Source organism: Macrotis lagotis, chromosome X (assembly GCF_037893015.1).
Source record: "Macrotis lagotis isolate mMagLag1 chromosome X, bilby.v1.9.chrom.fasta, whole genome shotgun sequence".
Lineage (NCBI taxonomy): Eukaryota > Metazoa > Chordata > Mammalia > Peramelemorphia > Peramelidae > Macrotis > Macrotis lagotis.
The window spans coordinates 266,889,146-266,902,256 of NC_133666.1; the positions used below are offsets into that span (position 1 = coordinate 266,889,146).

General features: G+C 38.3%; 1 protein-coding gene across 3 annotated transcripts in view; it reads right to left on the bottom strand.

The window, feature by feature from the left end:
• Positions 1-9,711: 9,711 nt before the first annotated feature.
• Positions 9,712-13,111, bottom strand: part of MAP3K1 (mitogen-activated protein kinase kinase kinase 1) — a 95,480-nt gene continuing 92,080 nt past the window's right edge. For all 3 annotated transcript variants that reach the window (XM_074202404.1, XM_074202405.1, XM_074202403.1), the window contains exon 20: positions 9,712-12,383. In XM_074202404.1, the coding sequence (XP_074058505.1) occupies positions 12,234-12,383 (150 nt within the window). In that variant the 3' untranslated portion in view covers positions 9,712-12,233. The remainder of the gene's footprint in view (positions 12,384-13,111) is intronic.

Below are 13,111 nucleotides of genomic sequence, written 5' to 3' on the forward strand. Positions count from 1 at the left end.
GTTCTTTCTACATTTTTCCTCTTCTTCTTTCCAGCCCAACTGGTCTTCTCTCTTCCTCACACAAGGACACGTCCTCTTCTCTTACTCTGTTCTCACACACCCTGTGGAATCCCTCTTTTCCTTCAAGAAGCACACCAAGCATCACCTTCTTTGAAATTTTTTTTCTTTTCTACCCTTTCCCCTCCCCACAGTAGCTGGGACCACCCACCCTATCCGAATCGTTATTTAACTATCTTATCTTTTTACTTCCATAGGCTCGCTGTCTCACTGAGAGAATATCAACTTCTTGAAAACAGGGAATGCTTCTTGTTTTGTCTTTTTATTCCATGCACAGAAGATGCTTATTCAAAACTTGTTGATCAATTGATTTTATTTGGAGTTTGATTTGGGTTTGAACAGATTTTTCCACCAATAACCCTTTGTCATCCTAGATCAGTCATTGAGTCTCTCTGAGTCTCAGTGTCCCTATCTGTAAAAAAAAAAAAAAAGGAGGGGTGTAGGTGAGGGTTGGACCAGATAATCTTCTCTTCTAGGCCTTAGTCTATGATCCTAGAAAGTTGCTGAGATTTTAGATACTAGTTTTATATTGGGGAAACAATTTACTCTGCCGCCATCTCCTGGATATCCCATTTCATTACATGATAGCCACAAAAAGTACCGCTGGAACAAGAGGGATTCAGCCAAAGCTAAAAGGAACAGGCCTGTCTCTACCAGAACCTAAGGTGAGTGGTGGAGGCAAGCTGAGAGAGAGACTTTTGGCCAGGAGGCATGTAGCTAGTGCACAAAAAAGCAGGTTGAAGATGCCACCAGGACTTAATGGGGGGACTGAGATCCCATGTGCCCCTTAATTTTGTTCCTGTGGACATTTGACCAGTACTCTGGGAGTGATGTATTGTGATATGGCTGCAACAGCTGAGACTAGCACTTCCTCTCCAAGGAGACAGATAGAAAAAAGAAGTAATCATTTTGGGAATGGGTGCAGGAACACTTAATTTTACATTATTTTACTTACCTGTTTTGTTTTAAGTAAGTGTTATCTGCTTTGGGGGTGGGGGGGAGAAGAGAAGAAATAGGACTGAAAGGATTTCTAGAAATTATGAAGAGTTGGGGCAGCTAGATGGTGCAGTAGAAAGAGCACCGGCCCTGGAGTCAGGAGTACCTGAATTCAAATCCAGCCTCAGACACTTAATAATTACCTAGCTGTGTGGCCTTGGGCAAGCCACTTAACCCCATTGCCTTGCAAAAACTGAAAAAAAAAATGATGAAGAGTCAACCACTATAATTATTGCACTTCTTTGAGTCAATGTTGTTCTTTACCAGGTATCACTGCCAGGCGGCACTTTATGAGAGAAGGGCTGAGGATGGAAGCCCCCTGGACAGCTCCCAAACTGGGAAAGTTCCCCAGACACATTCACTTCTTTCTTGGATGGAACTACCTAAATATCACATATTTGATTCATTTTATCCATTGGAGAATTCATATTTCTTTTTTGAAAACACAACTGATCATGTACATATACAACTTTTCTTAGACTGTTTGCTGCTGCTGAGGGGGTGGTGGTGGAAAAATGTGTAACTTATGACACCAACCATGATTCCAGACAACTTCTGATGAAACATACTTCCCACCTCCCAATAGAAGCAAGACTTCAGAGTGCAGAAATGAGACTTTAGTTTATTTTTGATCGTATCCAATAGATAAATTGCTTGACTGTGCATATTTATAGCAAGAGTCGTGTTTTTCTTTCTTTATGGGGAAGGATTTAGAATGGGAGAGAAAAAAGGAGAGAGAGAAAGAGAGAGAGAGAGAGAGAGAGAGAGAGAGAGAGAGAGATTTTATTCTTGTTGATTTAAAAAAATAAAATATAATTAAAACAGGAAAAAAATAGCATATTTCCTGATTGGAAATATATATGTATGAATGTGTGCATGTTGTTTCCCCATATTGTAAATACCTTGCAGGGAAGTAATATTACATTTTTGGCTTTGTAACCCCAAAATCTTGCCCAATACTTAGAGTGTGAAAGTATTTAATATAAACCCTTGTGGATTGAATGATTGAGAATAAAATCAGGTTTTGCTAGAAGGCTGGAACTAGAATTGATATGGAGGATATTTGTGTAAAAAAGAATCTACCTCAAGCAACAATGATTAAGTTTATTTTTCGGATTTGAACTCAGGTCCTCCTGTCTCCAGGGCTGGTGCTCTATCCACTGCACCACCTAGCTGCACCCCCTCCTTGTTTTTAAGACAATCCATAGATCTGTCATAGTTGGATAGCAAGCTGAGTGGGCAGAGCTATATCATTTATACAAAATCTTCATATTCAGTCTTTGATCCTGACAGACTATAAGTTTCTTTAAAAATAAAACACCTATAAGCTCTATCAATATCTTTTCTGCTTTAATTTTTATTGATATAATTTACTTCTATAACACCTCCCTCCCTTGCCAAGAGGATTTCCCTTAAAACAAAGAATCAAAAAAGAAAAATTAAAAAATCATTTCTTCAGAACTAGAAAGGAGGGAAATTATTCTTCTCACTTTTCTTCTAGAACCCACCTGGATCATTATAATTAGTCTTAGCTTCTTTTTGATTGTTTGTTTTCCAATTACATTGCTGTATTCCTTGTGCATATTGTTTTTCTGTTGCTTATTTTATTCTGCACCAGTTCATGTCTTCCCATATTTTTCTGTACCCATCATATTCATTTGTCTCATGACTTTAGGTACCATAATTTGTTTAACTATCCTATGGATAGTGTCTGCTTTGTTCCCAGGTCCTTGCTGCTATACACACACACACACACACACACACACACACACACACAGAAATTAAGAGACGGAGACAGAGAGGGGAGAAAGAGAAAAGGGAAAGAAGAAGGGGGAAGAGAGAAAGAGAAAAGGGGGATAGAGATAGAGAGAGAGAAGGGGGGAGAGAGAGATGGGGAAGGAGGGAGGGAGGCAGAGAGGAGGGAGCGAGGAAGGAGTGAGAAGGTGCTCCTATGAATACTTTGGTCTGTCTTTGCCCATTGCTTTTTACAAGAGCAGCAGCAGGGGGAGCCAGCTCCCTGCTGGGAAATCTGCTTAGCAGGAGGGCTCCGGGCTCCCCATGTTTCTACAGTCCCTTCTGCATAGCTAACTCCCTACTCCTTGCATCCTTCTAATAAAAACTCACAGCCTCGCTTCTTATCATTTCCCCCTCCTCTTGCAACACAATCCACTGATTTGCCCGAAAGCAAGGGGCAACACGATCATCTTTCCCTACCTGTGTGGTCCATGACATAACGGAGCTGTCCATCATGCCAGGGGCAGAACATCTGTTGAAAGTTGTGGCACAGTGGATGGAGTCTGGATTACCTGAGTTCTAATCTAGTCTCAGATACTTACTAGTTGCGTGACCCTTGGCACATCACTTAATCTCAGTTTCCCCAACTGTAAAATGGGGGTCATAAGTAGCCCCTACTTCCCAGGGTTGTAAGAGATAATATTTGTAAAGAACTTGGCCCAGGTCCTAGTGGATATTGACTCAGTCTTACCCCATTCCCCTTTTCTCTTCAACTTAAGTCCTCTTCTCCCTCCATTTCCTTCACTAACTCATGAGGGAAACATTTCTGGATGTATGTCAAAGTTTTAACGAACTTGATGAAAACAGGAATTACAAAAGGTAATGAAGTATAGTGAAAAAGCATGGGACTTGTAGTCAGAGATCTTGGCACTTGGGTGACCTAGCAAGTCGTTTCTTAATAATTCTCAATTTGCTTCAATGAGTCCAACCCCTCTGCAAAAAGAAGCCTGGATCATCTGGGGGGGACAGACCTGTGACGCTCCTAAAATCCACAAAAACTGAAGACTGGTTGTATTAATCCTTCACAGAACGTCCTAGCCTGGGGGCCCATCAGTGTTTGTGTGTGTGTGTGTGTGTGTGTGTGTGTGTGTGTGTGTGTGATGAACTCCTTTGACAGTCTAGTGAAATCTATGGATTGTTTCTTAGGGTAATGTTTTTAAATGCATAAAATGAAATGCATTAAATAATAAATAAAGCAATTATTTTGTAATATAATTATCAAAAAAAGATTTAAGGTCATGAACCTCACCATTAAGTACCTCTTCCCTTAGAGCAATCCAGCAATTTATTTCTAAATATTCTACTCAAACTGAAGACAAAATTCAAAAGGGATACTGGAAGTCATTTGTTCCTAATTAATCCTTTGAAATGGATTAAAGAGTGGATGAAATCGTACCTATCTATTGGAAAGAGAGGGGACCCATGTTAGGTCATTTGTCTAGCCTTCTGTCAAAAACATTTTTTTTTTGCTGTTATTGTTGAGGCAATCCCAGTTAAGTGTCTTACCCAGGGTCACACAACTCATCAGTGTCTGAGGTTGATTTTGAACCTGGTTCCTCCAGACTTCAAGTCTTGTGTTTAAAGACTTTTCCAGATTAGATTTGTTTTCATCCATTTCTCAACTTGAAAGAAAATGTATGTCCTTACTGTTTTCCTAGGTAGAAAACTGGTTCTCTCATCATGGTTAAGCCTTGTGTTATTGGGCTACTCTGTGGTTCTATAAGTAGATTGATGTATTTTTGAAGCTTGTGTTATAAAATGAAAAGGCTCTATTCCTACTACCTCTGCTAATGAAGTTGAGGGAAGGGGAACAAAGAGCATGAGGCTCAGAGTAAGCCCCTAGTCCTGGTCTGGATCTCATTCAATTTGCATTTATTAAATATCTATTAGCCAGGTATTTCTGCTACATGCTGGTGTTAGAAAAATGGAAAATCTGCCTTCCTGGGACATGGGATTATTCTCCAAGACCTTGATCTATTTGATTCCTGAGAGGAATGTGGGAGATGAGTGCTGGAGCTTAGGGCATCCCCGGGAACCGGGCTGGAGGATGGACATTACTTTGGCAGAGTCTTTGGAGCTCTGCTTACAAGTCAGAGGTAAGAGAGGATCTTGGCGTTTGAGGATTAGGGCAAGGTCTTCATCCCAACCCAGGGGTTGGTCAGAAGGGCCCCCCCTTCTTTTGGATCATGAGATTCTTGTCCTCAACCCTTCCTAGGAGTGGAAGGGATTGGGCGAGTTGAAGGGCTCAGCTCTCATCAACAGTTTGTGGCTAGGGCATGTCCTGATGCAGAGAACTGGTTAGGGGTAAGGGGATTCCTGTGGGGGGCTTGGAAGGTGACTTTGACAGTGTTACAAAATGAACCAGAGGCAAGAATAGTTGAAGCAGTCGCTGAGTTATTCAGCACAGTCACAGCCAAGAGGCTCTCTGAGACAAGAAACAGTGAAGAGGTATGAGGTGGAAAGTATTATGAAGGAGGTAAGATTTGGGGGGGGGGGCTTATTTGGGGCCTTTCTTGCTAAATATTGACCGTTCCTAGATGGGCTGTGCCTGCTGCTCCTGCCAAGTTTTTTAGGAAAGATTGCTGTAGGGCCCCCAGGCAGGAGTTGATAAGGCTGGCTAAGCCAAGCTTTCTGGGTACTGATAAGGCAACTCCAAGGTGGCAAAAAGAGATTCTGATGGCCACAGGGTTGGGTCATGGCCACCTCCCAGGTGTCTCAGGGCAAGCACATCCGAGGTCAATATAGAGAGGTAGCATGGCAAAAGGGAGAGACTTCAAAAGCCAGAAAGACCCGGGTTCAAGTTTGACTTCTGATATTAAATTATTTAAAACTCTCAGGGTCCTAGAAAGCTCAGTGAGACTATAATTTACCAAAACCAAGATAATCTTATGTCACTGGAGGGAGTTCCCTATGCCAAAGCACTCAAAGATCCCCAGCAAAAATACTGCTTAAGAAGTCTGCACCAGTTTTTGTTTTGTTTTGGTTTTTGCTCATATTGCCAAAGCCAAGGCGGACAGCCCCAAACCATGCCTGTATCTACAGATTGGGCAAAGCTCTAATGACATGTGTTGCTGCACATTGCATAACCTGGAATTTAGGGAGCCTGGGGGCTTTGGAGTGATGTGATTTCTAATAGTAAGTGGGCAATATATCTTCCCTGTCCCACACTACACTAATACATTCAAAGGAAAATGAAAAATTCAGAGTGAGTTCCAGAACTACAAGTTGAACTTCTCAAATACAGTTTAGTTGGTAAGTGATGGCACACTGGGCTATTTAGCAAACATGGCCTATCTATTTTGGGATCCTTGTCATATCATTTATTTTTAATTTTTTTAAAAGGATCTTCAAATAAATATTCCATCACAGTTTGACACTCTCTAATGCAGTTTTATAATTACACATTAATCCTCTACAATTTTTCAGTTCCATGAAGGTAGAGTCTGTGTCTTAGGTAAATGTTTATTTCCTCTTCTTCCCCTCCTCCTAATACAGTGCTCTAAAGATGGTAGATAGAAATAATAGCTAGCGTTTATATAAAATAGTTTAAGGTTTGTGAAGTGCTTTAGCTATTCTGTCATTTGATCTTCAAAACAACCCTAAGTAGGTGTTATTATCATCTCCACTTTACAGAGAAAGAAGCTGAGGGTTGAGACTTGTTAAGTGACTTCCCCAGTCACACAGCTAGTATGTGAAGCAGGATTGACATTCAGGTCTTCCTGATTCCAACCTTCTATCCTGTCAACTTCTCTAGTTACCACATAAATAATAATCCTTTGTGAAGTTTTGACTATGATATGCGATTTTGCCTATACTTATACTTCATTGCTTGTTCGTATAATGTGATTACCCGTGCACAAGAAAATTAAAAGGAAAATGGTTCACAAGCTTACTAGTATTCACCACAGTATTATATTATGCATAAATATATTCAGCTAATCTACAGTTAGGTTTTTTTTTTTTTGGAGGGTAGGGAGAAGGGAGAGGCAATCAAGGTTAAATGATTTACCCAGAGTCACATAGCTAGCTTGTCTGAGGTAGAATTTGAACTCAGGACCAGTATTCTATACAAAGCACCATTGTTACTCCAAGTCAATTTATTATTTTTTTTATTTTATTTTTTCAAGGCAATGGGGTTAAGTGGCTTGCCCAAGGCCACACAGCTAGGTAATTATTGTGTCTGAGACCGGATTTGAACCCAGGTACTCCTGACTCCAAGACCGGTGCTCTATTCACTGCGCCACCTAGACACCTTCTCCTAGTCAATTTAAACTTGACATTTTAATGCAACCATTAATCTAACAATTTAGTCCGTAGTAGAGGTGACTAATCTTTACTAATTCTTCAGAATAAAGTTATTTTGCTTCATTCTGGACTTAAACTAGAATTCCTTTTGCCAAAACAAAGAGCTCTTCATTTCAGTGAGGTTCTTTCTTTTCTTTTTTAAGAGCTGACTGGTGGACTCTGTTTCTGTAGGAAGCTAGATGGTGCAGTGGACCTAGTCAGAAAGACCCTTAAGTTCAAATCTGGCCTCATTTACTAGCTGTGTGATCTTGGGCAAATCACTTAACTTGCTTACCTGTTTCTCAACTGTAAAAGATAACATGAGTACCTACCTCTCAGCATTGCTGTAAGGATAAAATGAGATCCTGTTTATAAAAAGCCCTGGTAGAAGGTAGGCACTTCAAAAATTGCTCATTCCCTTCCCCTTGTACTTCCATTTTGCCCTCTGCTTAAGAGATCTGTGCAATTATCTTTTGTGACATCTTGAAATATGTCCAAGCTTTTTTTTTTTTGCTCATGGCTTCTATTCTTAAATTTTCTAGGTCAGTTCCTTTTGCCATGAGAAATGCCTTACATTTCTCCCCTCCTTTTTTTCAAGCATTTTGCTTTCAATATTTCTTATTGTAAATACAATGATCTGAGATAATTCTTAAGGACTTCTGAAAAGTACTGTTCATATCCAGAGAAAAAACTGGTGGAACTGGAATACAGATCAAAGATACTTTTTCTTTTTGCTTGGTCTTTTCTTTCATAGCATCAATTCTATGGAGGTTTTGCAAGACTACACATGTAAAAACCCATGTCAAATTGCTTGTCTTCTCAATGGGGAGGAGGGAATTTGGAACTCTAAATTTGAAAAAAAGGATGTCAAAATAGGATTAAAATTTAGAAGTTGGAAAATCTTGGGTTTTGGGGGAGTCATTAGCTTCTGCTTATTACATTCTCATGTTCAGGATATCTTGGGTGGTTTGTAAATCTTTAATGCCAAGCTGAGAAATCACTTTCCAATTCTATCTTCTGTAACTTTCATTTATCAATTTTTACTTTGTGCTCTTATACTTCACATCTAAAAAAATCCCAAAACTCTTTTTTAATTTCATCCAGAAATTCTGGTTAATCTTGTACCCATTCTATTTTGCTTTGAGACTGTCATTCCCTCCTTCTGAGTTTGTGTTTTGAGTATTTCAATCATCCAAAATAGCTTTTAATAGTGGGGTTTGGGGGATTTTTGTTTGCTCTTTCTACTTCTTAGCTTTGGAACTTATTAGGTAGGGTTGGGCTTTGGGCACTTCTGGAGGAAATGTCTGGGTTGGTCCTCCTGTTGCTTTGGTAGAGAATTGTGTGATTTTAGGGTGTTTGGGACAGTTCGGGCCAGCATTCTACAATCTTTTGACACTCCCAAAGAACTAGGGTAAAGTCTTACTGCTGCCCTCTTGGCATGAATTCTGAAAATGTCTGACTGGGTTTGGGTGTGAGCAACAGGTTTGTAGGTCTGGTAGACTGCCAGTAGACTTAAGCACTTACTTTGGGGTTTTTTTTTTTAGGTTTTTTTTGTAAGGCAAACAGGGTTAAGTGGCTTGCCCAAGGCCACACAGCTAGGTAATTATTAAGTGTCTGAGACCGGATTTGAACCCAGGTACTCCTGATTTCAGGGCCGGTGCTTTATCCACTATGCCACCTAGCCGCCCCTTAAGCACTTACTTTGAACTTAAATCTCCTGCCCTTGTAATGCTTATGAAGGCTTTCCACTAGGTTGGAAGATTCATCTGCTACCCAATATGCTCCTGAGGTCTGAGTCACACAGCTTCTCCTTGCTTCTGAATTCCCAGAAATTTGGGCTGCCTCCCTCCCCATCCAACCCTTCCAGGCACAGACCCCCGATTCTCCTCAATCCACCCCTCTGGTCCAGGACCCCTTCTCCTCAATCCACCCCTCTGGGTCCCAAGACCCCTTCTCCTCAGTCCACCCTGAATTTATGACACAGAACTGAGTAGAATGACAAAGCTGCCAGTTGGACTAAATGACCCTTTCAATTCTGTGAATCTGAAAAATGGGAATGCATGTAAATGTATTCTGAAGGACAAGATGGAAAGACATGGATCGTATAACTATAATTTGGGGAATTTAGAACTTGCTTAAAATCTGGTCTAAAAGGTCAAATGTCATTAACATTTTGCCATTACCTCAGAAGGTTTAGTTCAGTTGCTTTACAGGGGATCTTGACCTCAAGTACAAATCTGACTTAAGAATTCTCTTAAGAGTCTGAAATACAAATTCTGAGTTATATGAGGTTTTACTATGATTCTATCCATTAAGATTTGTTAACTTTTGAAATTCATCTTTTGGATGAAAAAAAAACCAGACATTTTAAAGTCACAAATGGATCAGTAAATTTGTCATCTGCCAAAAGGAATAGCCTCAAGCCAAGTCTTATAACATTTATTAAGTACGAACTATTTTAAGAAGTAGAATAGACTATTGAGATAGAACAGAACTTATTTTAAAAACAAGGAACCTTTGTTCAAAATCTTTTATTTACTATAAAGACAAAACACCAAAATAGGTACAAATACTATAAAATTGGTTCAAAGGGGTAAAAACTTTTAATTAAAATATCTTGATATATTTAAAATAACAAAAGGATACATTTAAGCCAAATTCTTAACCCAGAGATTTTTGTAACATTTGCTTGCACAGTAAGGTGCTAATAGAAGTTAGCCCTTAAGCCCTGGAAGTCTTAGGAATCATAGTCACATAGCAAATATAATTTCATTGTGAAAGTGAACTTTGGTAGAAGAAAATCTATAGGACACCTGAGGTAGTAGAAACTGGAATAAACAGCAGTAGACGCTATTTACAACTTAAGTACCAAATAACATTAAGAACACAAAATAATTACACAATACAATTTTTCAGTCCAGCTTTGATCCAAAGAAAATAAGAATATTACATCACATCTGCATTTAAAAACACACACCCATATACTCTCATACATGTGTGTGCACACAATCTCTCTCTCACACATGTACACACACACACAAACACACAAACACACACACACACACAACAAACACCACAATTACCAGCAAGCTGAGGGAAATGCAAACAAACTCAAACAAAATGCATTTTGACATCTAGAGGCAGTTTGAGTTTGAAATGTGGTAGGCATGGTGATCTACAAAGTAATACTGATTAGCTGAGGTTCATCAGTTTATACAGTTTTACATTTGTCAGAAAATCTTGATCTGACAACTGATCTTCCAGTATATAAAAATGGCAAGAGTGCATCCTTTAAAGCTTGCACATGAGAAACCTGGAAACAATCTTATTAGAATTGTGAAAATTCTAAGTAGTCCAAAAAAGAAAAAAAGAAAAGTCAAGTACATTACAGTCAAAGCTACCAAACTTCACATTTCATAACTGCTGCTGTTGGTTTTTTCCTTTTAACTCTTCAAAGACTGCCAATCTTCCAAAACAAAGGAATGTAAAATTTCCCTAATACACATTCACAATTTCTTTAAAATGGTACATATTCCTGTAAACTTGTAACTTATTTTGCTTCCAATTAGTATTGTACACTTTAAATGTACTGTATAGCTTATTTAGTTTGTCCTGAGTCTTTGAGAATAACCAATTCTGTTTCACTCTGACAATTCAACTGGCTTCTGAAGAGTTAAAATTTATATTAAAAATTATATTAAACACTTAATCAGTACTTGATTGAAAAGACTCATCCATAAAAGCCCAAGAACAGCTGCCATATTCCTTCAGGATCACATGCATCAGATTCAAAATCCTGCCTCTAAAACTATTAGGAAATTGTGCAATACCCAAGGAAATAGTGTAAGTGATATTCTTCACTCTTATATTTGAACATTTTTTTCAAGTTCAAGATAAATTTCTTAAAAACACCTTTATTTAGAAAAAGGTGAAAATAAGGTATAATTTCCATTCAATTATCCATTAGCCAGATCGGCTATGAATAAATGATATATGGCAGAAGGAAAACAGCAGTTTAAATGTTATTAACAGTGGGGAGAATGAATGAATTTTTTTTTATCACATATCTAGAGTAAGACTTAATTTGGTGTGAAATTCTCTACACTTTGCCAAAGAAAATTGATAAAAATGAAAAGGCTCAAACAATAACAGATAACCTGGGTCTTGATCATAAGTCAAGAAAAAGAGTTGATTTTCATTTTGTATATAACCTGCATTAGCAAAACCTAGATCATTGACTCAATGAATGAAAGTAATAGCATTGTTATAGTTCAAGATATTCAATGAGATCTGTTTTACACTTTATCCTAAAGTTTTTGTTTTATTATTATTTTGTGGTTTTAAAAGATCACCTGTCCCTGAATGTTAAACAAAAATAGAAACAAAATGAAAATATGGAACCATAAAATCTTTAAAAAAAAAAGCAAAACGAAATGAATGGGCCAACAGTAAAAATGCACAATGACCCACAATTGCCCACTTAAAAAAATAAATGAAGGCTAAATGTGGATTCACAATGGAACCATTAATTCTTTTTTAAAAAAGTTTTTGTTTTTGTTTTTTTTTTAAAAAAACACTACCCAAGTAGTGCCTACTCAGGCCTAAAAGAGGAAGATAGTGATTTTCTTTATAGCCAGTGACCAAAGCAAAAACAAAAAAAACCAAAAACCTGAACGGAATTGCAGAATCCCCTGCTCATGATCACAATGTGAAATGGAAGAATAATTGCAATATTAAAATAGAACCTGAGCCCCTCAGCTGCTAATATTGCTGAAAAAGTGCTCCAAAAAAATAAAATTATGCATCTGCTACTAGTTATATGCAGACTTAATTGCTTTCCTGTTCACCTAGGGCCAGTTCTTTGAAAGGCACAGTTTACAGTTTCTGCACAAGTTGTGGAATTTTGCATACTGAGCTTAGGTAAAGATCTTGATTTGTCAATCACATACTTCGGTAAGGGTCCTCCACTGGCCTTGGTTTATTCTTGTTTGGTGGATTAAAGGCCAGCAGAATGATTCACGTGGTTGTGCTCAAAAGCACTGTCAAGAGTTTCTTCTTCTCTGTATTTAATATAAGTTTTAAAAATCATTTTACATAACCGGCTACCAGGTAGTACGGAAGACTGGATGCTTCAGTAGCTCTCTTGAAGGAGGTCTATCCTGAGGTTGAAGTTCTAAACAACGAAGAGTCACATCTCGTAAGCCAGGAGACAGATGTGAGGGTATTGAAGGAGCAGTAGTTGCACTAGCAATCTGAAAAAAGAATATCACATTTTTAAAGGTTATCACAAATCCATGCTTTAATTTTAGAGAGGTATTCATTACTTAATGGTATCAATACATATGAAAACTACAAGAAATCAAGCAGAGATGGTAGGACTTGTGAGGGATCTTATGATAAAGGATGCTTGCTTAAGGTGGGAAGTTAGAGGATGATTGAGAGATGGAAGAAATTCAGGAGGTTCCAATCCTGAAATCAGCTGAATGGCCTTTCAAATAGGAAGATTTAGAGAAAAAACAAAACAAAACAAAAAAACAAATTGGATGATATTCTATCATGTACAGACTGTCAAGGATAGAAATACAATAGCTTTCAAATCCACTTATTTTGCAGTTGCTCAGACATAGATGTGTTTAATTCTGTTTCTGCTTTTCTCTTATTTACAAGGCAGATATGGTTTATCTTCATTTTGATTATTCCTTCACACTGTTGCCTTGAAATAGATCTCTTTGGGGTTTACAATGGAAAGGAAAATGCAAACCTGATCAATCTAACATGTCAACAACTATATCTTTATTGCTTTAATATTTTAAAGTAGATATAAAATGGATATAATTAAAAATATTTAAAAATCCTAATTCAGGGCACTGGTGGATAGAGCACAGGCCCTGGAGTCAGGGGGATCTGAGTTCCAAGCTCAGACACCGAATGATTACCTAGCTGTGTGACCTTGGGCAAGTTGCTTAACCCCATTGTCTTG